This window comes from Cygnus atratus, chromosome 7 (assembly GCF_013377495.2).
Source record: "Cygnus atratus isolate AKBS03 ecotype Queensland, Australia chromosome 7, CAtr_DNAZoo_HiC_assembly, whole genome shotgun sequence".
Classification (NCBI taxonomy): Eukaryota; Metazoa; Chordata; class Aves; order Anseriformes; family Anatidae; genus Cygnus; species Cygnus atratus.
Window position 1 is genome coordinate 13,784,636 of NC_066368.1, and position 27,211 is coordinate 13,811,846.

The 27,211-nt window shown below is 60.1% G+C and overlaps 1 protein-coding gene across 1 annotated transcript; it reads right to left on the reverse strand.

The window, feature by feature from the left end:
• Positions 1 to 853: 853 nt before the first annotated feature.
• On the reverse strand, positions 854 to 27,003 carry TRIM8 (tripartite motif containing 8). The gene is made up of 7 exons (XM_035547762.1): positions 26,007 to 27,003; positions 25,058 to 25,708; positions 4,904 to 4,999; positions 4,030 to 4,263; positions 3,536 to 3,567; positions 3,128 to 3,243; positions 854 to 2,416 (listed from the first exon to the last, which is right to left on the reverse strand). Exons 2-7 carry the CDS (start codon positions 25,625 to 25,627, stop codon positions 1,809 to 1,811), a joined length of 1,656 nt encoding a protein of 551 aa, XP_035403655.1. The 5' UTR covers positions 25,628 to 25,708; positions 26,007 to 27,003; the 3' UTR covers positions 854 to 1,808.
• Between the last annotated feature and the right edge of the window lie 208 nt (positions 27,004 to 27,211).

A 27,211-nucleotide genomic window follows, 5' to 3' on the forward strand; every position in this document is an offset into this window, starting at 1 on the left:
CCCCAAAGCTGCTCTTTTACTTTTCCCCTTGTGGCCCCGGCTGAAGGCTTCCTCCTCGCCCTTCCCCGCCCCGGCCTGGGGCGCTGCCAGCGGGGACAAGGCCTCAGGGGCCAGAGCCGCGTTGCTGCCCCGCGCTGGGTTCGGGCACGAAGCCGCCATCCCCATCCCCGTCCCCGTCCCGCCACAATGGGGATTGTTCCGGAGGCCGTGGGCAGGATGCGGCCCGGCCGGCCCCACGCCTGACTCACATCCTCGCGGGCTGGGAGGGAGCCCATGGAGTCACCTCTCCGGCATCCCCCAGGGGACACCAACCCCGGCGTGCCCCGCGCGGGCTGGGACGCGGCACCGGCGCTGCTGGCAGCCACCCGGGGGCTTTTTGGGGTCTGGTCTGGGGTCCCCGCTTCTCCAGGTCAACCCATGAGGGCACGAGGAAGCCGAAACCGCAGATGCTGCTGGCGGCCCCGGCCGGCCTCCCACACGTCCCCCACAGCCAGCCAAGCCCGGGGCCTCCACCGAGCTCGGTGGAAAGGTTTGGGCAGGAAGGAGCCTGGCGTCGCCGAGCTCGCGGCGTAAATCACCGCCTCTGCGTCCCGGACGGGGCCGCATGCCCCCACGCTGCCTTCGGGGTTCCTTAGCGGAGGGTCTCGGCCCGAAACAAGCCACAACCGAGAGCGGAGGAGGCAGCCAGCTCTGCACCACGACATATATGTCCCCCCTCGTCCGCCCCGTCCCCAAACTGCTCCCCCCGAAGAAGCCCAGGGCCATCCATGCCCTCCGGGCTGCTGGGGGAAGCGGGCGGCAGCCTCCAGCCAGAGCGCCCGTTCCCGGGGAAGAGCCGCAGCAGAGTGAGGCGTTTGCACTAAGTGATCACATTTATTTGAATATTTTTTTTTCTTTTTTTCTGTGTGTGTTCTAAAATTGGTTACAGAATAAATACCTGTGCCTTATAGCAGGAAGTCCACTTTTTTTTTATACAAAGTGCTTGTTACAGGAAGTTGCATCAGCGATACGTTGGGGGGGGGTGCATTTTGGCAACACTTCCCCTCCTGAAAACTAGAACAGATTTTATTTATTTATTTATTTATTCTTTTTTTTTTTTTTAAAGTTTCTTTTCCCTTTTTTTTTTGTGCATTAAATTTCCTGCCATTGTGTATTTACAAATCTCTGAAAGAAGGAAAAAAAATGCCAATATGCATGAGAAGTGGCCTTTTAACACAAAAAAAAATCAGCCTTTAAAAAAAAAAAGTAACAAACCCAAAATCTACACGTATCATTTCATACTGAATCAATGATAGATTTTTTTTTTCTTTTTAAAAAGGGGAAGAGAGGGGTGGGGAAGGGGGAAAACTGAACCAAACCAAAAAAATGAACTCAGGGAAATTGAAACGGAGAAGGTGCAATTGTCCCTTCTGAAGTTTTCTGAAGCCAGAGAGTAGCAAGCAAGAGCGTGATGCACAGAACCAGACGCCCAACTGAAATCCCCATCGATTTCTTCTGTGTAATTTCTCCCTCGTCTTTTCCCAGCGAGGGACAGGAAGGACTTTCCAAAATTAAATTAAAAAAAAAAAAGAATTAAAAGGAAAAAAAAAAACACAAAACAAAATATTATTTTGTTTTAAAACGGAAAGAAAAAAAAAAAAAAAGAGATGAGAGAACAACCCTCCCCAAAATCCTGGAGAGGCACGAGGCGGGAAGGAAACCGGGTTTGGTTTGAAAGAAACGAAAAGAAAACAAAAAAAAAGCCAAAACAGAGCAGACTTCTCTCTCCGAACGCGCCATCAACCAGGACTCTCCGGAGAGTGTGACGGTTAACTGGTGACGTAGTGTTTGGCCGACGGCTGGCCGTAGACCCTATAGAAATCCTGCCGCCCGTGCTGCTGGGATGCGTCAATCCATTCCCGCACGGCAAGTCCCGGGAGCGACTGGGGGACGGCGGGCGCGGGCGGCAGCGGGTGCGAGTACTCCTGCGAGGAGACCGTCCAGGGGAAGTGCCCCGACCGCGGGTAGGGCTGGTGCCCGCTGTGGTTGGACACCGAGGAACAGTAACAGTTGTCCACTGAGCAGACGAGGATTTTGCGCCCGCCGTACTGGGAGAGCACGGACTGCTGAGATGACGTGGTGTTGGGGTAGTGAGATGGGTTGAAGACGGAGCCCGAGTGCACCGGCTGCGGGCCGCTGGGAAGTCCAACAATGTGCTGCGTGGAGCTGCAAGGCACCATGGCTTGTGCGGACTGCCCCTCGCCGGCCGAAGCGCCCTGGCTCATGTACTGGCTCGCCACAGTCCCGGACGATGGCTCGAGGAAGCTGCCCTCGGGGAAGGCGGTGGAGTGCTTGCGCTTCTCCGCGCCGGAGTTGCTGACAGTGCAGGGGTACATGGGGATGCTCTGCAGGAAGGGGACGGGGGTGCTCAGGGGACCTGCGGGGGGAACAGGAGAGCAGGACCACGTCAGGTTTCATCCCGATGGCCCCAGGGCCGATCTGCTGCATGTCCCAGCCCTGTGCACCAAGCGAGGTGTTCGGCACAGCTCGGCTCCTTGCCAGGTGCGGGGCGGACACGGGGTGCCCCAGCCACCAGCCCAAAGCTGCATCGAAGTCCTGAGACCCGTGCCCTGGCCCTGCACGAGCCAAAGGCCCCTGGGCTGCCCTGCTGCTGGCAAACAGGGCACTCACCCACGTGCAGGTGAATTTGGGGACCTCGCCAGCAGGTTTGGGCTGGCCCCAAGCGCCGCTCTCTAAGCACGTGCACAGGCTGAGCCCCACGCACAGCTCGGTCCCTGTCCCAGGATCAGTAGAACCCCAAATCCCCTGAGAATACAGGACCACGAAGCCTCTGTGGGACGTGATCAGCTCACAGGCAGTCCCAGGCACAGGATGGGGGCTGTGGGACCACATCGGTCCCTGTTTGTCCCCTGTGTCTTCCTACAGATCTTTCTGCCCATGGCCAGCTTTTGCCGTGTCACCCCCAAACACATCCATTTCACAGCATCTCCGTGTCCTAACCCTGACCGCAGAGGGGCTCCCGGGGGTCCCTGCACCCCGACAGCCCTCCCCACCCTCTCGCACTGGGACCTATGCAGGAGGCAGCGAGGGCCTGTCCTGTCCCCTCCACACCCCCGGCTTCACCCACCTTCCAGCAACTTCCTGAGCTGCTTCTCCTTCTTGGCGATCTCGTTCAGGAAGAGCTTGGAGTTGAGGTGCCCGATTTTGGGTGGAGGCAGGCTGCCACCTGTACAGTTCTGGGTCCTGTTGGGGACCGGCGATGGAGAGGAGAGGTGAGGGACAGAACACACGCAGGGGAGGGTCTGGCTCCCCCACGGGCTCCTTCCCGCACACCCAAGGGCCAAATCCCTTCCCCAGGGAGGCAGCAGGGACCTGCTCCCAGCCACCGCCCGGGCCCTTTCCCAGTGGCTCAGGGCAGCCCCGCAGCCCCCCGGCAGCTCCAGCATCACCAGCCCTCCTCCACCTCCATCGGTGGTGCTGCTGCGCCCCGCAACAGCCCCCTTCCCCCCCAGACATGCTTGCTCCCTGTGCTTACCTGTCCATTAAGATTTTCACAGACTTGGTGTTCTAGGAGGGGAAGGAGAAGCCCTGGTCAGTGAGGACAGGCCCTGCCCCAGCAGCCACCTCCCCTTCAGTGTCACCTTCTGGGTTCCTCCCCCCGGCACCGTGCCCAGGGCTGTGTGTGCCTCCGAACACCATGGGTGCCAGGATGGGGCAGCACCCCCCCAAGCTGCCCCGGACCACCCCACACTCCCTGGTCCTCATTCCTCCCGCTGCCCTCCCCGTCCTGACGAGCCCAAAATTCAGCAGGGCACCGAGCCCCAAACCCCTCTGTCCTCACAGCCCAGGCTGCCCCAGCCCATCTGCAGCACGTCCTTGTCCACCCCTCCTCGCCCTGACCCCTGATGGGAACCCTCTGGAGACAGCAGCAGACCCGACGCGGTGCTGTCCCCTGCTCCTCACCATGCCCCACGCCGTCCCCGCTGCCCCGCAGCACCAAACCCGCCCGGCAGCAGCAGCAGTGCTCACCTTCATGAAGTTGATGTCCTCGGTTTTGTCAAACATGACCTGGACGGAGCTGAGGAGCTTCTTGGCCTCCTGCATGCGCTCGTTGAGGTGAAGGACCTGGGCCGCGTTCTCGTTGCAGAACTTGGCCTGGGCCTTGTCCAGGATCTCCATGGTCTTCCGCAAGTCCTCGTCCAAGATCTGGTGCATCTTCTCGTACTGCAGGCGCACCTCGTCCTTCAGCTGGCTCACCTTCTCCTGGGGGGCGGGAGCAGGCTCAGCCCCTTGGCACCCCCCAGCCCTCTCTGTGATGCCCCGGGACACCCGGGTCCTTCCCCAGCTGCCGGGGCGGCTGCCACAAGCTGCAGAAACCCTCCCTGTTCCCATCCCCATCCCCACCCTGGAGCTGTCCGAGCCCCAGGCTGGGGACACAGCATGCTCCAGAACCCTTCCCTCCACTCCCCGGGAGACCAAATGGGGCCTCAAGGGCCCATCTCATTCTATCTGTGTCCCAGCAAAACGCCCACTTGCAGTTCTCACCTCCCGGGTATTTCAGGGACTTATGGGGATCTGCACCTCCAGACCCTTCCCTCCCACTTGGGATGAAGCTGGTAGCCCGGGGAAGGCTGCGTTGAGCTGAGGGTGCAATGTCTGGTACGTAAGGACAGCCTCCGTCCTCGCCCCCAACACCCAGGGGGCCGTAGGGCAGCCCCAAACACAATTTGTCCCCAAAAAGTGTGCCTGCCAGGGCCGAAATGGAGGCAGCAGGTAGAGCAGGACCGGTTCCTCTACGCCCATCCAGCTGCAGGCCCGCTGCCCACCCCAAAACCCCGAAGCCCCAGGAGCAGAGGCGGGGCGTTCCCCAGGGCGAGCGGCGGCGTGGTGAAGCTCCCCTTACCTCCACCAGCCGCTTGTCCGACTCGAGCTTGTAGAGCTGCTCCTCGATGTCCTGCTCCCGCTCCTCCAGGCGGTCCTGCTGCTTCATCAGCATCTTCTGCAGGGGAGGGAGAGGGCGGCAGCCGTCAGAGGTGAACCCGGCGGCCACGCGCAGCCCACGGGGCCGATTGTGCCAGCTCTGCCCGCTTCACCACCCGGTCCCTGCAGCTTGGTCGCAGCCGAGCCCTGGGCACCCCGGGGGACGCGCAGAGGGGCTCATCCCCTGCCGCTGCGATGCCCACGGGGCTGCCGCGAGCCAGCCGCCGTCCCTCCCGCACCGCCCTACGCCACGCCAGGTCCCTTCCCCTGTCCCTGCCGGCGTGACGAGCCTCGGAGCCAGCGTCAACGTAATCGGGAGGGACGGAGAGAGGAGGCAGTGAGCCCGCGTTCCCCCCAGGGCCGGGCAATCAGCCTAAGAACTGGGACAAAATGCCACCCCTCGCTGGTGCGCGGCTGCGGGATAAATCCCGACCCCGATAAGTTCCCGGCGCAGGGCAGGGCTCGCCGGCACCGACTGCCCGGCACCGAGACGCGGCGTGAGAGGCTCTCGACGGCGGGGGCGAGACGGGAAGAAGCAGGCAGCGAGGACGAATTTCGAGGGGATTATTGCTATTATAAACCGCCGCCCGGGGATTTATAATCAAGTAATTAATTCCTGGACTAGGCGGGAGGGGGAGGGTGGCAGAAGCACTGCTGGGATTAATTGCATCGCCGGGAAAGGCTGTCACCTCCGACTCCGCTCGGGAGCAGGAATTTGAAGCCTTCTCCCTCCTGTTGTTTTTCTTAAGGTCTCGGGCACCTCCAGCCCCGGCGCCGCTGCGCTCAGCAGCCGGGTCAGCCCCACCACCCGGCACAGAGCAATCGCCCTAAAAGCGGCTCCCACCACTAATAATAATGAGGAGCTAAAAAAAAAAAAAAAAAAAAAAGCATCTTCCCACTCACAGCCGCGCTCCACATGCGTGCACAGTGCCCACGTGTGCGCCCACACACGCACAGCGGACGCACAGACAGCACACACCCGACAAAAAAACAGGGCTGCAAGCACGGCACTGAAGGGCGCACAGATTTCGAGACCAGCTAAATTTTGAGCGGTGGTGTGGAGGGAGATGCGGTGCGTCTACAGAAGTCTCCCTTCTCACACTGCTGCCTGCGCTGCTGCAGCACCGGGAGGCTGCAGCCGCAGCATCCTGCTGCCTCCAGGCTCCCCCCCCACGGGTGGCGTTTTCAAGGTCCCCAGCCTGCACCGTGGCCCCCAGGGTGGGAGATGCTGCAGATCCGCACCCCAGAAAGGGATCCTGCTTGAAGAGCTGCCCGGAGAGCAGCTCTTATGGGTTGAATAGCAGGTTAAATATGGTGAAATATGGCTGGCACAGGGAATTCCCGCCAGGCCGCCCAGCTCCAGGAGCTCCAGCAGGAGCCGTGGGTGGTGGGTCCCCGATCTTGGTGGCCAGCACAGCCCCTCTGCTCTGCCCTGCCCTGCCCAAGCCAAGCCCTGCAGGGCACCATCCTCTGCACCGAGCCGTCCTCTACGCCTCCCTCCCTGCTGCGAGAGCCTCGCCGTCTCCACGCCCACAGCCAGAACCACCCTACAACAGCCCCCAGCAGCACCAGGTCCCCTTTCCAAAACGGCACCCGAGAGCAGGGCCCTGACGCCGCCCTTGCCAGGGACAGCAGCCTTTGCCATCGCTCCCATGTGCCCGCAGCTGCAGAGGAGGCTGCCAGCCCTGCTGCTGTGGAGGATTCCCCCAGGGACCGACCGAACAGCCCTGGCCACGCACCGTCCCCGTCCCCGTCCCATGGCGGGGCTGCCAGCCGCTGCCTTGTGTAACAGGCCTCACGGTACTGCCCTCCTGGAACCACGCAATTACTCAAGATCACAAATATATACATAACTTTATACCTAAAGTTAACTTAATAGCCTCTCGCAGCTGGAAAAAGTGACCGAAATCCAACCTAAAGCCGTAGAAACCTAAGAGGTTTGTAATAGGGGACATGCAGCGTGTTGGTTTTTCTTTTTTTTTTTCAATCTCACATTTGAATCACTCTCTTGATTTTAGGGTGATTTAAAACCATACGTGCCTGAGATTGCAGCAGGATGGGAGGGCTTCTCACCCACGGCAACTGAAACCTTAACAAGACACTTGGGTACGAGCTGCCCCTTCTGGCTCCAAGGAGCGAAATCTCATTGTCTCTGCAGCACAGGCTGAATTCCTTAGGTATTTTGAAAAGGAAAATATATCCCTTTCCCTTCCATCCCCTCCCAAATCTGGTATTTCTGAAGTCATGAACTCCTCCTCCTCCTCCAGGATCAGAATTTCTCAGGGTAATTTCTCATATTTCATGCATGACCTTGGTGCTGGGATAGCTGCAGCTCTCTCCGCGCACGCTCTTCGCACGAGCCCTTCCCAGGCTCCGTGATCGGAGTTTGTCTTCTGAGGCACGCAGAGGTGCTGGGACTACACAAATCGGGCCCCAAACGCCCTGTATCGAAGAGCAGGAGTAAAGCTGCAGTAGATGCGAGCACGGGAGGGTGGTCGGAGACCTTCCAGCTGCAGGTTTTGGAGGAGAACCTCAGCCCCCAGAAGGATTAGCCCCCTCCGGTCCCAAATCCGCAGTTATCTCCCACCGCAGTTGTAGACGGGGTCCCCCAGCACGGAGGAGTATTGTATTGCGATGTCAGCAGTTTATGCGAGCTAATCTGACAAATCATTAATATATTAATCTGCGGCCGGGGTAATTGGCTCTTCTACCCCAGCCCGCCGGGTCCCAGCGAGACAGAGCTAATTGCTGCACACCAGCTTATCCTGCTGGAATTAAATGTAATCGCCCCCCTCTCATGGAAAAATATAGAGAGGAAAGCCAGCTGGGACCCAAGAGGAGGGCAGAGGGTTGCTCTGGGAGCAAGTGACGGGCATTAACCCCACGCAGGCAGCAGAAATGAAGTGAGGTGATCCTCCTCCACCCAGGCGGAGCAGGGTGAGCCCTGGGGAGATCTCACTCACGTGGGGCTGGTTGGGGCACGGAGGCCGAGCACTGGGAGAGGGATGTGCTGGGAGGCACCTCGCCGCGGGACCAAAGGCAAGCACTGCAAGACCTCACTGCGGGGAAGTGCACAATGGGTCCCAGCAGGATCGTGCTGGGGAGAAGGACGGAGGAGAAATCTGCAGGCAAGATGTCTGCCTGCTTGTTCAGTGCTGGTCTCCCTCCATCCTCTCCTGAAGGACGGTGCTAAATCCGTGGTCGCTGCTGCAGCAGATTACAGCCCTGTCCCGGTGCTGGCAGCGGGGCAGTGAAAGCAAAACCCCAGCAGCAAACCCAGCCGGGCAGCAAAACCCCACAACAGACCCAAGGCTTCACCTGCACCCCCTGCGCTTCCCAGGGGGCTTGTTTCACCCAGGCCACAACCCCCGGAGCAGCTCTTGCTTTAGATGAGACTGGGACCAACAAGAAGCCGGAGGGGCTTGCAGTGCTGGTGGGGAAAGCGAGGTCTCTGCAGCTTCTCTCTTGCCTAATAAGAGCGGGAGCAACAACCTCGTCTCCGCACGCTGACTGAGGATGCTTACAGGACTCTAATTCCCAACCCAATTCCACTGGGGCTTTAACAAATGCCCTCAAAAAGCCCCACACTGCAGAGGAGAAGCCCGGCTGGCCCGAGGCAGCCCCTGCAGCTGGGGAGCTGGCCGGGGCCGGGCGCTGGGCTCCCCGCATCCCTCCTCCCCGCTGCCTCGCGCCTTCCCCCGGCCGCCAAACCGCGGCGTGAATGAGGACATTGTCTGCCGCGGCCGGAAAGACAGGACGGAGGGAGCGGGGCGGCAGGGGAGGAAGGGCGAGGAGGAGGAAGGTGGGACGGCAGCGGAGGAGCCCTGAAGGGCAGATGCCTTTCTCGGGAACGGCTCCAGACACCTGCAGCTGGGCCCGGGGCCCCGCATCAAGGGCGCTCATTGAGGCGAGCATCCCGGCACGGAGCTGCCTTGGGGAGGGAGCGGGGGGCTGGAGACGGGCCCCGAGTCACAGCCGCTGAATGCTAATGCACCGAGAAGCCCGGGGTGGAGACGCAAGAGCAAACTTCGCCTCCCCTGGCCGATTTGCTGCTCCTCGGCCCCGCTCTGCCGGCAGCTAGACGGTTTTCTGAGAAAAACCCACACGCGGAGCTATTCTGATCCGTCCTGAGAACGTCCCCCACCGCCAAACCCAACGCTGCTCTTGTCACCGCAGGGCAGAGCCCCCAAAAACAGGGGAACCCCCAAACCCAGCACGGAAAACAGCCGGTGGGACTGGAATTGGGGCAGGAGGGAAACCTCCCAAGCTCACAGTGCCCCATGGATGCAGCAACACCATACCATGATGGGGACACCGGGGGAACCCCACAGACCCCACACACCCCCGGGACCACCAGCCCTCGCACCCCGCGTGGCTCCTGCTGCCCAGGGCCAGGCAGGAGCAGCTCTTGAACCCCCCCCCCGCTACACTTGCAGGAGGCCGATCGGCTTGCAGAGACAGGAAGGAAATGTTTTCTGGTCGGGGTTTCATCTTGCACGCCTTTACAGTAACCGCCGGGCTGGGGGGGGGGGGCTCAGGACGGAGCACGAGGCCTTCCCCCCGGCCCCCGGGTTTTGCTTTTCTCGTGGGTTCTCCCCAGGCAGAAACCAGGCTGCAGCAGGCCCCACTGCTCCCCGGGGAGCCCGAAAAGGGGTGCTGGGGCTGTGCATCTGCTTGCCCGGGGTGGCCTGGCTCTTCCCAGCCGTTCCTAAACCATCACACAAGGTGAGAGCCAGGGGACACCTTCCCTCGTGGCATACGGACCTGCGGACCGGCCCAAAACCAGCAGGCCCAAAACACGGCAGCCTCGCTCCCAGCATGGGAGGAGAGGGGCTGGGAGCACCCCGCCAAGACGCACGCGGGGCCAGAGGAGATGTTTGCCTGAAGGACACGGCAAGTCCCGGCTCTGCAGGACAAAGACTTGGGCTCCTTTCAGAGCAGCCTCAGCCATGACCCTGTGCCCGAGAGGAGCCCGGGGAGGCAGCGTCCGGCCTGGGGGGGAAGCGCTCCCACACCCCTCTCGCTGCCCGCTCCTCCCGATTCCTCGTCAAGGTGGTGCCGGCCGGGACGTTGGGCGGGTGCCCTCGACCCCAGCGAGGCGGGGACGAGCCCAGCTCCAGCGACAGGCAGCGCGGCCTTCAGCTCCTGCTTCCTCTCCTTTAGACCCCGATTTCCTCGCGCAACGATGCCCAGGAAGGCTGGCGCTGTTTGCCTGCGGCGGCGTCCTCCCAGCAGCCTGCAGGCACGGGGAACAGCCACCCCAGACAGCACGGGGTGGGGTCCAAATCCATTTTCTGGACCCACACAAACCCAACCCCAGCTCCACGGGGCAGCAGGAGCAAACGCGGCGCACGGGAGCTGGTGGGGATGGGGCTTGCAAGGATCGGGGCGAATCGCTCGGTGCCTGCAGGGCCAGGCCCCCAGGGCAGAGAGCAGCCCCGCGAACCTTCTTCCTCGCTGCTGGGAAGGGAGGAAGAGGAGATCCCCGCCCAGGCCCGGGCGCGGACGCCAGCCTGCCGCCGTTCCAGCCCGCAGCGCTCCCAGCCAGCGCTGGGGAGGGAGGACAGCACAGGCTGCCTCGCCTGGGAGCAGAGAGAGCCAGGAGCAGCCCCAGGGCTTGGCTCTGCGTGAAGGATGAGCTCCGGGTCTTCTCTGCCATCAGGGATGTGCAGGAGGAGCTTTTTCCCTGTCCTTTTGGGGACAGGGATGGGACAGAAGCTCCTGGGACCTCACCGCCATGTCAGCAGCACCTTGGCACCGGGAAAGCGCAGGGCTTTGAGATATCCTACGAAGTTTCAGGACTCAGAGCCGAACCCCGGCGCTCTCAGCAAGTGTTTCCATCCCCTTGAGACCTCAGACTGATATCAACACCTGCAGGACATCTGGGCCCTGCTGACAAACATCGCCATCGAGCCCTCGCGTGCTTCCTCCCCTCCACGCCAAAAATAAAAGCTGGGCCTTGCAGCTACGCTGCCGGCCTCAAAATCCCAGGTTAAGGTGCTCCAGAGCACAGGGACCCTGCGGAGGGATGGGTTTGTACCCCTGGAAGGTGATGGGGGAAGGTCTCCTGCTTGCTGCGCTGCCCCAGGCAAAGCCCTTCGTCCTGCTGGGCTGCAGCCCCCAGCCCCGAGGAGGGCCGTGGGGATGGGGAGGACCACATTCACCAGGCTTCACGTTTTTTCAGAGCCTAAGAAATCACATAAGAAGTCCTGCCCCTCCCTCCTGCTCTGTGCTTGTTGCTCCTTGAAAGCTTCTCTCAATTTATGTGTGAGCTACAGGAGCCCTCCTTAACCTTCTTTTCTCCTTCCTCAGTCCCTAGTCTTACAGATCTGCCCCTTCCTCATCATGGATCCAGCTGAAAAATTAACTCAGGAAAAAAAGCAGCCTGCTTTCAGCCGGATCACCTCCCCGAACCGAGTCTCACCGCGCTCCTCCAGCTCCAGGAGCACCCGGTGGCAGCCTGGGCACAAAGGGGCGGTGGGTCAGCACCGTAACTCGGACACATCGCAACACCCTGCTCCTCGCACGAGCCCTCTTCCACGCTGCTCCACCATCTATGAGTCGTTCCTTCCATAATCCCCGTGAAAAAATAAACAGCCCTTGGCAGCACCCCCAGTCCTGCCTTGATCCGCCGGCGTCCCGGTCGCTCCCAGCTGCTGGATCCCAAAATCTCCCAAACCTGCTGCGAGCTCAGGGACCCGGCCAGCGGTCCCCAGGCTGCGGCAGGCGGGACGCCTCGCCTCCCAGAGCAGCCACCCCCTAAAAACCCACTCCCACCGCCCGGCAGCCAACCTGCCCCCATCTGCAGCCCCTGCACGGCTGAGAAACCCTCGCTCACTCTTCCAAATAAACATCTTGGATTCAAGATCCAGCTGGCCTGGGTGATCTCAGAGCCTTCTCCCCGCAGGGGTGAAACGCAGCCAGCCTCTCCCACCCTCTCGCCGAAGGCTGAGCTGCCTCTCCCCTGCCCAGAGACCTCTGCTCGGGGCTCAGCCCTGCCACGGCGAGACCCCAGCTCCCAGCGGCAGCCCCCTGCCCTTCCTCCTCATGTCCCACCGGCTCAGCGGGGTGGGCAGGGGCTGAGCTCTGCTCCCCAGGAGCCAGCCCTGAGGACTCGGAGCCTCGAGAAGCTCAGCGAGGGCGCCCCGATGCCACCTACGTGCAGAGGTGACAACCCGCCGCCGTGCGGGCAAGAAATCCCCGCTTTGATTTAAAGGCAGCGAGTTTTTTTTTCCCCCCTCCCATCCGATCTAGTTAAACTTCCAACTGCTCAAGGCTATTTTAATTTGTACTGGTAAGTTAAATCAACACAAACAAGGGCAGAACAGGTTTACATGCACCTCTATTACCGGCTAGCGCAGCTCGATTTGTCTAGGCAGCTTTTTTTTTTTTTTTTTTTTCCCTAATAAAGATAAGGGGGGGCCTTTCTTGTGCACCTCCGACTGACAAATGGAGCCTGAAAGTGACTTGGGAGTCAACGCCTTCCAGCAAGTCAAGGTGACTTATGCGCCAATAGGCTGGATTCAAAGAGCTTTGCAAAAATGCAGATCAACTAACAAGATTTATAAAACCTGTTAGGGGCTTAGAGGCCGCTTAATTCTCCAAGGTGCCAAGGAAAGCGCCTGACTTGCACAGGAATGGGTAGGACTTACGGAGGTGGCTAGCTCAACCTTTAGGTTGCTTCAAGGAAAGGGATTCAGTTTCTCCTGGAAACCACGGTTTGACGCGAGATGTTTACTCAAAGCCCTGGCTCCTCCACCACTTACTCCACGGAGAAAGAAACGAAGTCCTGCCGCTGCCTGCAGCCCCTACGAACGTTTACCCCAAAGCCGCAGCAGAACCTGCTGCTTCAGCTAACCGGCGACAGAAACCACCCAGAGGAACACGAGACTCGACGGGATTCGGCGCAAAACTTGGGGGGGGAAAAAGGAGAGAAAGCAAACTGTGAACTCCTGCAGCATCCCGAATCTCCGTGGGGCTTTCCAGGCGGGGAGCGACCCCTCTGCCCCTGCCCGCGGTGAGGGCAATGCGCAGCGAGCCCCTCGTGGTTTGGGACCAAGGATGCTCGAGGATGCTCAGGGAGCCGGCGCCGCAACCGCGCACCGAGGACCCCTCCACCGCCTCCTCGCAGGAAAGCCGCTGGGTTTTCTCCCTCGCCCATTTTATTTTTCCATTTATTTATTTTTTTGCTTTGCGAGGCGGCTGTTGAGAATCTGAAAGCCCGGATTATAATCTTTATGAATCCCATAGTTAGAGCGTGCTGAACAGCAGCCCAGCAACACCAGATGTTCAAACAAAGCTGCCAACCGACAGCTGTCTGCAGCTTGCAGCGTGTTTTTACTTTAAAATGCAAAATGATACCAATCTATATTAAAAGAGAGACGTTCGGAGCCATGCGATAGCAGCTGAAGCCGCGGATATTGCTCTTTCTTGCAGGGTGTGGCAACAGAAGGAAATATCTCAGAAACTACTGCTTAAGCTGCCCTCCCAGCCCCCCCCCCCCCCAAATCCTGGCCCCTTTCCTAATGGGAAAAGAGCCTCACGTTACTGCTTGAGTGCCGTGAATGTACCAGTGCGTGTCCAAACACGCCAGTAAAAAGAAAAATGCAACATGAACAAACACCGTCTGACGGAGGGTGCCAGAACGAATCTGGGCGCTGCAGAGCCCGCACCTGGCCCCGAGCGGCGCGAGGGACGGAGGGAGCCGGCCCCGCTCCTGCCTCGCCGGCCATCAGCCCTGCCCGGAACACTTTGGGGGGGCAAACCCAGAGCCTGGCCGGCTTCTGGAGCAGGAGCAGCTCCTAGGAGCAGGCACAAGGCGCTACGCCCTGCGACAGAGCCGGAGCCAGGGGCTCGGCCTCGCTGTCCCATCCTCTGCCCTTTGGATGCGCCGGCCACGCACAGCCGCCGGGTTCTGGAGGTGGCGAGTCCTGAGCAGGCTGGGCACGGCACGGTACTCGCTGCTCGAAGGAATGGAGCTGAGGGCTCTGGCTTAGCCAAACGTGACGTCCCGTATCCCCCACCAGCCGCGGTCACAGGAAATCCTTGGGATCGGTCCCAGCATCGCCTCATTGTGCTCCGAGCAGCAGCAGCATGAATGAATCACGCTCCTCGACGTGACACCCAGCTCCCGGCAACGTCCTCGCGATCAAAATATTTACGTTGCAAACGAGTAAGAATGGGACCAAATCCCCTCCCCGGCTCGGTGACACAAAAAGGCCAATCTGCTCTTGCACCGAGCAAGCCGGTGGCTGGAGGATGAGGGCGCAGGACGCCAGGACCCGGTGCTTTGGCAGCGCCAGACCCGAGCCCAGCTCCACGACAGCAAAGCCCAGGTGGGAACTACGAGTCCCACAGCTCCCTGCTCCCGCCGGAGCCCAGGAGCCACGAGGGAGCATGCTGGGACCTGTAGTTCGCAGCCAGCCGGCTGCCGAGCCCCGCGCGCCGTAAACACGTCTGGAATCAAACAGACGCGAGGCCCCCAGCTCGTGGCGCGACGCCAGCGGCGGCTCCTCACCGGCAGCCGCTCGGCGCGCTCCCATGCGATGCACGAGCCCCTTTCCGAGGGGAGCAGGGCGCCTGCACCCCGCAAACCCCTTGCAGATGGCGCAATGGGAGCCCCAGGAGGTGCGAGCCCCTCTGCTCCTGCTCCCAGGGCTTCGTTTCGCCCCTGGCGCGGTGCGGTGCCCCCGCGCTCGCCGGCAGCGCGGTGTCAGCAGGCATTATTACTTCACGCCACGGCCGGGCTTCCTGGCGGGGAGGAAGGGGAAGAGGAGCCCGGGGCAAAGGCAGCCGGCACCTCCAGCTCCCAGCCAGGAGGTGGGCACGGCCCCTTCTCCTCTCATCGCCCTCGCGCTCAGGAAGGAAACATCCTATTTCCTAGCCCGCCTGCCCGAGCCGCGATGGAGCGCGTACCCCTCGCAGGATGCACGGGGAAAAAAAAAAAAAGGGGCTGGAGTTTATTTTAATTCGCTCTCGCAAATAAATCAATTCCACCTTCTCCATCTGTGGTTGTGGCTGCTGCTCGCCGTGGGAAGGTGCCCGGCTCCGGCTCCCACGGGAATGGCCCCAACGCCAGCGCCTGAAAACCGGCGCAACCGCGCGCCCCGGCTGCCCATCGCCTGCCCACGGGTGGCGACGCGCTTGTGGTACCGGTTAACAGATAAAAACAGGTAAAACAATGCATTTGAGGAGTCACTCAATAATGACGAGCTTCCCAAATTGCTCTCTCCAACCCCCTCCCCAAAACCAGGCGGTACCCACAGCACCAGAGCAGCCTCCTGCTTCGCCACGGCCGCCGCAGCCCCAAATCCACCCCCAGCAGCAACAGCCCCCGGCGTGCCAGGCCCCAGGCGGCTTTCTTTTGTCTGCCCCGCATCCCCAGCTGCGTGGGGAAGGTGATGGGGTGGTGCGGGAGACCTGCAGGACCCGCTCCCTGCCAGGGGGACATCGCTGATGGCGTGGGGACAGCTGAGGAGAGGGGGGTTCGGATGCAACCCCCGCCGCGGTCCTTTAACGTGCTGACTTGTGCTCCTAGGAGGATGCCTGTCATCGGTTTTTAATCTCGCCTGATTACAGGCCAGCCTTTGACATTATTGATCCCCGGCCCCCGAGGTGTCATTTATCTTCCAGATCTGACGGCACATCGGAGCCCAGCAGCTCGGAACCCGGCCGGCTCCATCCTTCCAGGGAGCGAGGACCCGCTCAGCTCCTCGGTGCTGCCGATCTGCGCGAGCCACGTTTGAAGCTCCGTTTCCATCCCCGAACGAGACGGATTTTGCTAGCTGCTCTTTCTCCACGTAAATGCTGCAGAATCGGGTGCGGCGGGCAGCCAGAGCCCAGCAGAGCCCAGCAGAGCCCAGCAGAGCCCAGCAGAGCAGGGCTCAGCGCACAGCAGAGCTGCCTCGGGGAAGTCGGAGGGCGGCCGGACCTGGCATTTGATCTCCCGACTCAAAACTCCAGCTCCCCGGGTCCCCGGCAGCTCAGCAGCGCTTTATCGAGCTTGGCAGCCCAAGGTGCCTCCAGCGCCCGCCGCTTCCCCCTTTCGGTTCCATTATCCTCTTTTAGAGGGGGACGCGGCGCGGCACAAAGGTTAAGGACGTGCCGAGGGCCACGCGGGACGGGGCAGCGCAGGGTACAGAGGAGCCATTTCCAGCCGTGACCGCGCTGCCATTTTCTACAGCAGCAGGACCAGCTCCTCGTCCCCACAGAGAAATCACCTGCTGCCCGGGCTCCGTGGGGGCTTCTCCTTACCTGCCCGCCCGGCTCGCACCCCCTGCTTCCTCCGTCATCCGCCCGGGCTGGCAGGAGGCCCCAGCCCCCACCTTTCAGGAAAAACGACGTTTCCCTCAAATTTCTGACACGTTGCCGGGGGCAGCGCGAAGGCTGTCTTCTCGGATGCTTCTTGTCTCTCTCTCCAGCAGAGCCAGGCCTTGCCTTTCGGGAAGAAGGGACATTTCCCGAGGAACGCTCCGGCGGGCGGCTGTACCGCGCGGACAAGGGCTTTGCTTTCGCTTGTCGCCTCCGTATTATTTATTAGATTACTGCAAAAGCACCTTGATAGACGGAGATCAGCGCCGCGCGTGCTGACAGATAGCAGTAGCCACGAGCCAACCTTGGGGAGGACCAAGGGCAGAAGCGTTTGGGTGGGGGCAGCTTGCCGGGGACGCCGCAGCATCCCCAGTAGGACCTGCCATCAGCAAAACCTGCCTGAGTTTCTGCTGCTGGCCCTCAGGAGAGCCCCCCAGCTCAGTTCCTCTCCTCCAGGTTGCACCCCCATTCCTCTACCCAGACGCCAGGTTGCTGCAGAGATTAGAGTGACCTTTTCCTCCCCCAGCGTAAATAAAATGCCACAAAACCCCAGGCTGGAGGACGAGCCGTGGCTTTGCCTGCTGGGCTCACGTCCTTGATGGGTGATGGGCTTGGAGAGGAGTGGTCTTTGCAGGACACACACGGCATCATTTCCAGCCCCTTGCCCCGCAGGCTGGGGCAGAAAATAACCCCAAAAGGCGCCCCGATTTCCCTGCCGGGGCAGATCCTGCCCCCCACCCTACGACCAAGCCAGCTCCGACACAAGCAGGGCTCACCAACCTCAGCCACCTGGTGCAGGGGGGCTGCAGGAATTCCCTCCCGGATCCAGCCACCCCCGTCACCGAGGGGCCTGCCGCAACTCCCGAGGGAAGGCGGGGAAGTGGGGAGGCACTTTGTTGTGTCCCCCCCCCACTCCCAAAGAGGGACCGCGCCGGGGACGGAGACCTCGGAGACCTCGGGGCGCATTTATTCCGCTCCATCCACCCGAGAGCCGCGCGTCAAGGGGCTTTTGCCGGCGGAGCCTGGTGCACCAGGGCCCGAGAACAAAGGGAGGCACCCGCACCCCCATCCCTTTGTCTGAGCGCAGAGGAGTTTCACCTGCAGGGAAAGCCGGCTCCCACCCCAAAGAGCCGGCAGATCCGACGGGGAGAGGGAGGCAGCCCCCTGCCCGCGGGAGGACAAGGAGCACCGAGCGAGCCCACGGCAGCCACCCCCCCGCCCCGTGCTTCCCAACGAGCGTCACCGCTGGGTCCAGGAGCCCAAAACGTCGCCACAAAAATAACCGAGCGCGTGGCCGAGCACCCCACAGCCCGGGGCTCAGCTCCCCCGGCACCAAAACCCCAGGAGCGATGGCCAGGGGAGGGGGTCGGAGCTTTCCTTCCTGGGGACGGGGCTTCAGAGCCGCACGATAACCGGCTCGAGCCAGGGTTTGGATTAAGCTGTTGTAGGGCGAGGGAAGCTGCCGCCTCCATTAGGCTACGGGGGATTTTCTGCCCCTTTTCCCCAAGCTCTAGGACGGAGCTTCGAGGTCACCCAGACAGAGCATTCGGGAGCGGGGGGACGCCAAGCGAGCAGGGGATGCTGCACGCAGGGGTGGGTGGAGGGAGGAGAGGGCAGCTCAGCCCTCCCCGAGCCCCGCGTCCTCCAGTCGGCCGGCCTGACAACGTTTACTCATATTTCAGAGAGACACAGCCATCCGGAACGTCACTCCCTGCCAACTGCCTCATCTGGAGCCATCCCCAGCTCGCTCCTTTGCAACCCGCGCCAGAGACGGGCCCCCCCCCAGAACAGCCACAGACCGAGGAACCGAGACAGGAAAGGTAGGGGGAGAGAAACAAACAAAAAAAAAAAACACAGAAAGGGGGAGAAAAGGCTGAGAAATTAAATCAATTTGTGCTTTTTTTTTTTTTTTTTATCCTCTAGGTCTGGTGCACCGTAGCAGATCGGGCTGTGAGCGTGGTAGGTAGAAGCCACCGCTGCAGGGTGGCAGGGCGCTGCTCCGAGCAGCTCTGCTCATGTTACCATCACAAGCAAATCACAAGACAGCAAGTGGACGAGCACGATCCCCTGGCGAGAAGGGGCCAAAGCCGTCCTTATCGGGAAGGATCCAGCACCGGGAACCGCTTCCCGGAGTTCATCTGGAGGACATATGTAAAAATCTCTCGCGTGCATCCCGCGTCTCGTGCTTGCACATCACCACCCAGCCCTCCGGATCTGGGACCAGGCTTCTCCTCCAGCTCCCAACCTCGCTGCCTTCAGCCCTGCTGGGCGAAGAAGGGTTGGCTGCCCCTGGTCTTCCTCCTGTGGAGGAAAGGGAAGAGGAGGACACCCCACACCATCCATCCTCTCAACCCCGCAGCCCTGACCCCATCGAGCCATCGTCCCCTGACTCTGACCAAGGCAGCACCTCCCGCGCCCACAGGCTGCTGCTAAACGCCCCGAGCTGACAAAGTCACCAGAGACTCGGACGGAGCCGCAGCATTTTATCTCGTTAAAAGGAGAAAAAAAAAAAAAAAAAAAGCGAGGCAGGACCAGATTCTGCCCCAGAGCCTGCGTGGCAAAGCAGAATCTTGCTCCAAGTGTTTATTTATAAAGCTGTACATACATGTACATTTGAATTCTGACAGAATTAATTCTGGCATCCAGCTAATTCAAAGCATTCCTCCCCCATCACACTACTGTTGCAGGCCAGCCCAGCACAGAAGCTGATTATAAAATGCTGCACTAGCCAGGCATTTCTGCAAAGGCTTGTGCTATTGAGCATTCAGTCTTTCCTTGCTTGGCTATTTCATTGTTTCGGTGTCGATCCCTCCTCTCTTGCCCTGTGTTTCCTGGTTACTTTTGTCCCTGCTCTGGAAGCACTGCTGCTCTCAGCCCCATTTCAGTGTCAGATTAAAAAAAAAAAAAAAAAAATTACGTGAAATTAAAGAGAAGGCAAGAAAAAAATTACCCCCGCGTAGCGAGATTTCCAGCAAACAGACAGGTAACAAGCAAAAATAGGCCAGCGTGCTGCAAGGCGAGCTGCAGGCGGACCTGGGGCCAGAAAACCCACTGCCTTCCTCCGAAGCACGGCTCAGAAATCCCTGTGTGGTCACACGCTGTCCTCCCGAACAGAGCGGAGAGAGGTCAGGGCAGGCAGCAATGTAAGAGCCTCTTTATTCTTGGGCAGTTGCACGAATCTGATCGCTTGTGCCCTTTGTGAGCCATGGAAACGTGCCTCCTCCTCCCGCCCCTCCGCCACCCCGCAGCTCTGCCCTGCTCGGAAAGGGGCAGGGGCCCAGCGGCGGCGGCTCCTGGGGAGCCACGGGAGGGGAGGAGAAGGGAAGAAGGTCCCGGGGCTCGCGTGTTCCTTGGAGGACTCACCCGGGCTCCCGCGGGGCTAAGGAACAGAGCCGGGATGTCACGCTGAGGTCTTTTTGCCTTCCCCCTCTCCACCACGGCGGTGGGCGCGAGGAGAGCGGCACGCTCCACACCTGCACGCCGGCGGGCACGTGGCACCGACATGAATGTCACGGGTTAGATTTAGGCTAAACCAGGGTCTGGGCTGAGTGTGTGATGCTCACTGCCAGCCAAAGCTGGGTCTGTACCTGCTGGCTGGGAGACCAGACCCAAGCCACCGGGCTGCCCGCGTCCTCCACCTCCGCTGTCACTTCTCGATGGCTCTACGCAGACTTGTGGCTGCGGGTCTAGAGCAACCTGATGGGCTGAGGGCAAGGAAAATGCTCGAGCCCAGCAGGAAAGCAGCAGGGAAAAGCCCGTAATCCAGACCCCGGGGAAGGAGGCAGCTGTTCCAGCTCAGCCGAAGAGCTGGGACCACGAGGACCCCACCGCTGCTTGGCCAGATGGGGTCCCGCCGGGGCGGCTGGGCACCCCAGGGTCTCTGGGGCAGCACAGGTTGCTGTCGGCTGGACTTAAATTCCCCGCTGCCCCGACAACAAAGCACAGCGAAGCTTGACAGATCAACGGCACGCTGCTGGGAAGCCGGGCTAGGTGGGTGCTGGGATCTCCACCACTGCCCAAGGCCCGAGAAGTCACTGCTCATCAGGGCAGCTTGACCAAGTGACGGCGTCCCAGGGCACAACCGTCAGCCACGTTTAGGAGCCTGGCGCTGGGACGAGGCCCCTGGGCAGGAGCTGGGGCCATCGGGAGGCAGAGACGGGGGCTGAGCTGACAGGCGAGGAGGCCGGGGCTGGAGGTTTGGCCCTGGGGTGCCTGCAGAGGCTCAGGTGGAGGGCGCAGGGAGGGTCCGCGCTGCTCCGGCTTCCCAGGACCTACTGCCAGAGCAATACAGGGACCAGGTATGTTAAAGAGCTCCACGGGGAACGCCTGCCAGGCACCAGCCCACACCATCTACAGTCACGAGAGCGAAATTAAGGCCTGAGAACTTGGGCACTCGCGCTCACGATGCCTCCAGTGAGCTGCGTGCCACGCTCCTCCTAAACAAGTCATCTGGAAAATAAGTAAGCCTGTAAAAATCCAGCCCATCGTGAGTTACCAAACCTGTTTCAGAGTAAAACAACCTCCAGCAGCTCGAGCCAGGAGCCTGCCGGTGGGGCCGACCCCCGCACCGGGGCTCCCCAGGTCCCAGCTTAGCACCTCTGGCACCGAGAGCAGCATGGGGACGGGGATGGGGACGTGGCGTGGCACTGTCCTCAAGCAGGAAGGTGTCTCTGGTGTCTGAGCCATCCACCAAGGGAAAGCCGGTGGTGTTTTGGTGAACACCAAGTGCTCACCTCTCCTTTCCCCTATTCTTCATAAAACACCTAAGGAGAGCTTATCCATGGGGTAAGAAAGGGAACCCGAACCTGCTGAGGAGCGGAGGCACCCAGGAGCCCGGTCCCCGTCCCCGCTGTCTGCAGGACTTCTGCAGCTCCAGGGCCAGCTCTGCTCCCACCCGCCTGCAGGAGGCTCCCGAATGTCTTCCCGCAGGTCGCAGCACCACAGCGCGCTCTCTCCCTCTTCATTCAAAAATGCTGGGGATTTTCAGAAGGCAGAGGAATTTTCTCATGACTTCCACACGGTGCTGTAAGCAAGGTCAGAGAGAAAGCCGTCCCTGTTCCCTGAAACAAAACCGAAGCAGGGGCAGAGCCTCTACTTAACCCCTTTTCCACCGGTGGCACCTTCAGCTCGATACATTCTGCTGGGACACCCTCAAGCAAGCTCTGATGTCCCCAGCTTCAAACGACCACGTCCCATACAAAGCTGGGGTGAACGTGGCAGTACTCAGCAAAGGTCTGGGCGAGCCCCTTTCTCCCATCGTTCTTTGGCTGCTGCCTTCTCACCTCTGCTTCAACCCCAGGAAGGTATTTTTTCCCCATTCTGGGGTGAACAAACAAAAATTAGGCAACGCAACTACTTCAGCCTGGATGAACTTTTGTTTTTAACCCTGGAAGTGGGTTTCCCCATGCATGGGAATAGCAGGTGGGAGGCACCCGGCTCTGACAGCAAAGGCAGAGATGGAAGGAGAAAATGTTTCATTTTGAGACCTTGACACGAAACAAAACGTCAAGAAGCAAAAAAAAGAGGGTGGGTTGTTGGCTTTTTTTTTTTTCCTCTCCTCTTTAAGCGCTACAAAAACAGGAAACAAAGGAGAAAACATCTCACAGGGGGGAAGGGGAGGTAAGCGTTTTATACGCCCACGAAAGAAAGATTAACCACATATTTTATTTACTGTTTGTATTACGGTTGCACCTTCGAGTTCACCCAACTGTGAGCCAGGGCTCTGCGGGTTTGCGCAGAGAACCCAATACTGAGAGGTCCCTCTCCCCCAAAACGACCCCAGCACCAGCCTCTGCTTCAGGACGTGGAGCTCCCTGCTCCACAGACAGCCTCCTCCTTCCTCCCACGCCGACCTGCCTCCAGCTTTTGCCCAGCAACTGCTCAGTGGCCCAAATCACCAGCTGAGAAAGCACCGGTTCTGCCCCCGGAGGGGTTTGAGGCCTCTTTTCCCCTGCCACGACACCCCCCGAGGTGGGCTGGAGTAATACACGGCAGAAGAGGGCAGTTTATCTGAAGAGCTCTTGCGGACTCCCGGCTCTCGGGGCCGCCTCCGCCACCGGGTCGATCTCATGCCCCGTAACGCTCACAGTCCCCGTGCCAGACACCGGGCGGAGGACGATGCTCCGAGCCTCCAAACTTTGACTCATTTCTCAATTAAGATCTTCCCAGAGGACAGCTACAGAGGCACGCACGGAACAAATCTCTCACGGCCGCTCGGTCCCAGGGCCTCCCCTGATCTTTCCAGCCCTGCCTCGCTCGCACGTCCCCACCGCGCTCATCCCCGGGGTGCTCGGGGACCGCAGCCACTGGCGTGGGGCAAGCCAGCAGCTGGGAATCCCGTGCCCAACCCCAGCATGTGGGAAGCCGTCACCAGCTGAGCGCACGCAGGATGGGACACGCAAGTGGCCTAATTCGGGAGCCGACGCAGCCGCATTCCTGGCCGGGACCAGCTCACGTGGCTCGCTGAGGATTTCCATCAGAGACCTGCCCAGGGCCACACAGTGAGAGCAGGGAAGAGCCAGGAGCTCGCCTGCTGTTTGTCCAGGGGCTCCTCCCGGTTCGCAGGGATGCTGCTTGACCAACAAGACCCTTTGGCTACCCCGTTCCCCAGCTTCGGGCTGCCCCAGCCTCTGAGCACCCAACGGCACGCCCAGTGCGAAGAGACAAGCTTATCATCGCAGGGACGGGAAATTAAGATAACGCGGCGATGGAGGTACTAAGGGATTTTGCCAAGGTCACACAATAAGCCTGTGGCCCTGCTACACGGGCACCTTCAGCGCCTGGCCATCCATCCTAAAATTTCACACCAGGGCCAGAATTCAGCCTAGCCAGTGGCAGCGTTGCGCCAGGTCATTAGGAGCATGAATCTGCAAGGAGCAGCGAGCATCCAGCCGTAACAACAGCCACAACAACAACAAAAAAAAACGCAGAGAGAGTGGGAATAGATGAGATCAAAGTGTCCTGGAAAAGGACCTGGAAAAACACTCTGGGTCCCTGACTAACACTCCCGGGAAACACACGCACGAGCAGCCCCGTCCCAGCCCCACGCAGTCCTCCCAGGGTGGCTCCTCCACCCTGGCAGAGGGAGACAAAAATGACTTCCTATAAATAGAAGCAGAAAAGTGCTTCTCAAAAAGCCTGGCTGGGTCTTTCCCCTTCCAGCGCGTGTGGTGGAGCTGCTGGCACCTCTGTGGAGGTCTCTGGTTTTCCCCCAAAAAACCTGGAGAGGAAAATAACCTTCCTGTTAGCTCACGCTGGCTGCTCTCCGCACACAGCCGCCTCCCCCCCTCGCAGGCCTGGCCATCCAATTGGAAAGTAATTATACTGCAATTTTTATTTATGACTCTTTTTTTTTTTATTGCTAAATGGTGACTCATTTTGGCAACATTAAAATACACAGGAAATCGTCCCCATTTTACAGTAATCACCATTCAATTCATTGTTAAATATTTATTCGGCAGACGAGTGCCGGGCCTCTCTGGAAGGGTCGAGGCGGGCGGGTGGGCAGCGCGGTGGGGAGGCACGGGGGGGTGGCACCGGGGTTGTCCCCGGGGCCCTGCAATGCCCACCGGCAATGCCAGGGTCCGGAGCCAGGGTGAAAGCTCCTGCCAGATGGCCCGGCCGCGAGCGAGGCAGACTCACTTTCCCCCAGATCCAGCGCTACGCCCCGCGCTGCTGGAGGGACAGGGGCCGGCAACAACGCAGCGTTTGGCCCAAACCCAACCCCAAACCCCGACAGGAGCAAGAAGCCGCATCTCCCCCGAATCGCTGACACGAAGCTCTCCCAGCTCCGGCCTTATGGAGAGGGAGGGGAAGGCCGACATGGCCTCAGGGGGAGACGAGGGGGAAGGTGGGAAGAGCCGGGCTTTGACATTCACGAGCCTTACAATGAACAGGGCCTGTGTCCCCGCCGCGCGGCGGCTTTGTCACCCCAGGAGCCGACGGTCTGAACCCCATTTCAGGGCACCTCAGATCCGGGACGGAGCCCACCTCACCCCCACTCCCCCAGCACTGTCGCGCACGGCTCCATCCACCACCAGATTTTAACAGGTTTCACCAAACGGCCGCCAGCTGACCCTGAACCACAGCAGGGCCAAAACGGGGAGATTCCTCCCCAAAACGCCCTCTTCTCAGCACCATGACCTTCACCCTGCCCCACACGCCGAGGGGCCACCCAACTGCGGCACAGACCCCCATGGACGGCCCCGTCCCCTCGCTGCTCGGGCAGGGGCGGCCCTCCCCGCCGCGCCCCGGCGTAGCCGCAATCTAACATGTCTGCTCCTGCCGACTTCCTCCTGGCTGCCCCAGCGCCGTGGAGGGCACCGGCGAGGCGCTACGTCAAAGGGCCAGGGCCGCAGCGCCGGGCAGGAGGACAGGGTTTGGGTAGGCCCTACGCAAACACAGGCCCATTGGGAAACAAACAGGGCACGCCACAGAGCAGCAGATTCAGGAGGAGGGAGAAAAAGGGGCAGGCTGCTGCTGCGGGATGCATCCTCAGCAGGGATCTGCTGGAGGCTCCTTCCCTCACCAGCCTCGATGGTGGCAGGGAGCCTCCTTGACCCATCCCCAGGAGGGTCTCATGGTGGGACATGCTTGGAAGAAGAACCACCACACCGGCACCTCCTCAGGAGCCAGTCCTCGAACGCGGTGGCCAACCTCCAGCCACGTGCATCCCACCCACAGCATCTCCACGCGGGGTAGAGGCCACCTCCGTCCCGAGGGTGGATGGAGGCCGGGGCACGCGTGGGATGGTCGAGGACGGACTTACCCTGATCTCATTGCGACGGATCTCCACGTCGCAGACCGAGTGTCCCTGGTGGGCCCCGCTGTAGTAGCAGCAGAACTGGCAGACGGCCACCTGCTCGGCTTCGCAGTGGTACAGGCGGTAGGCGTTGTGCTGGGGGCAACTCCAGGCCCGCACGTCGTCCGCCTCCACCAGGAGGTGCCCACGGGCCGTGGAGGGCTGCTGCAGGTGGGTCTGGACATGGGACTGGCAGCACGGGGCCTCGCACCTCAAGCAGATCTTCTGGGCGGGCAGCGGCGGGCCCCGGCGGCAGAAGACGCAGTGCAGGACGGAGGGGGGCTTCTCCAGGTTGAGGGAGTTGAACTTCTCCACGATGTTGGTGAGCTTCAGGTTCTTCTCCAGGTTGGGTTTCTGGTTGTACGCCTGGTTGCACTCCGGACACCGCACCAAGCCCGACTCCTTGGCCCACGCCTCCCCGATGCAGCCCCGGCAGAAGTTGTGCTTGCAGGGAAGCTGGACGGGCTCCACGAAGACGTGCAGGCAGATGGGGCAGATGAGCTCCTCTTCGAAACAGTTCTTCCAGTTCTCGGCCATCTCTACCGGCAGTATCTGGCGACTCTCCCCCCGCTGAATCTCTCAGTTTGGTCTACAGATGGACGCCGGGGTCTCTTCTCCCTGCAACAGGAAGTCTCAGGGTGAATCGCTGGGCTCCCCCCCCTCCTCCCCGGCACGCACAGTAAATAAAAAACCTCAACAGATCCCTAAAATCGGGAATAAAAATGAGCCACGGGGCAGCACTCTAGGAATCTCAAGCACGAAAACATGGTATCTGTGTCATTTCATTAAAAAAGCAAGGCAAACGGTTAAAAAAAAAAAAAAAAGGCGTGATATTGTAGGATTTACAACCCAAAGTCTTAACAACCCCCAAAAGCAATTTGTCTCTTTTCATCCCCGAGGGCGAATCGAAACTTACCGAAGGTTGAAAAAAATCCATACAAAATCCAGCAGCAGGGTCCAAGTGCCATATAAACCTCCTAAATTTAGCGCTCCGGATTTGATTTTTCTTTTCTTAGGTTTGCAACCGACATTCAATATTTTAAAGGGACTTTTGTCCCTCACCAACCTGGCTAGCAGCTGAGAGCCCAGACTCGCTCAGATTTTTTTTTTTCCTGTATTCCTCCTCCCTCTCTCCCTGATGGGAGTTCGGAATCGGAGTCTTTTAAAGGAAACAGATCAAAGGGTTAAGATCCAAAACGGGAAAAGGAGGAAGATTAAAAATAATTAAAAAAAAAATAACAGCAATGATGACGACGGTGAAAAAGAAACGAGTTCTCTCCGCGGCCCCAAAGGCTTGCTTCTAACCCGGCAGAGCGGCGAAAAAAAAAAAAAAAAAAAAAAAGGAAGAGGAAAAAAAAGGCAAGAAAAAAAAAAAAGAAGAAAAAAAAAACCCCTCTCGCCTGCTTCAAAACTGTGAGGTCTTGAATGGGAGAGCTCAGAGGGAAGACAGGCCAATCATTCAGACGAGATTCCAGCCCCGAGCCCAAAGCAACCCTCCCAGCCTCTGCCTCCGTTCATAAATAGGAATGAAAAAAGAAAATGGGTTTCGCAAAGGGAGGGAGGGAGGAAGGAGGGAGGGGAGGGAGGGGGAGAGCCCGAGCGCCGCGGACCCAAAATCAACCTGCTCGAAATTCTCACGAGGGGCTGGGTCCTCTTCAGGGGAGGAAAATAAAATATTAAAAAAAAAAAAAAAAAAAAAGGAGAAGGGTGGGGGGGAAGCTGGGGGGGGGCTCCAGCCTAGCCCGCTCTCATTCCAGCCCCCGGACCGCCAGAGCCGCCCCCGGAGGGAGCCAACAAAGGGGCCGGGGCGGGCCGGGGCTGCCCAGCCGCTACCGGGGGGGGGCTCCGGGAACCGGGCACGGGCAGCGCAGCTCGGGGCGAGCCGAGTCAGCCCTCAGCCATTTTGAGCTGCCCTACCGGGGAAAAAAAAAAAAAAAAAAGAAAAAAAAAAAAAAGGTATTAAAAAAATAAATAATAAAAAAAATAAAGCCCCAACCCCAAACCCACCCGCGGCAGCACGCAGCCTCGCCGCCTCCTCCTCCTCCTCCTCCTCCTCCCGCAGCCGAACGCGGGGCGCTGGGGGGGGGGGGGGGGGCCCGGTCCCGCTGCCCCCCGGTGCCC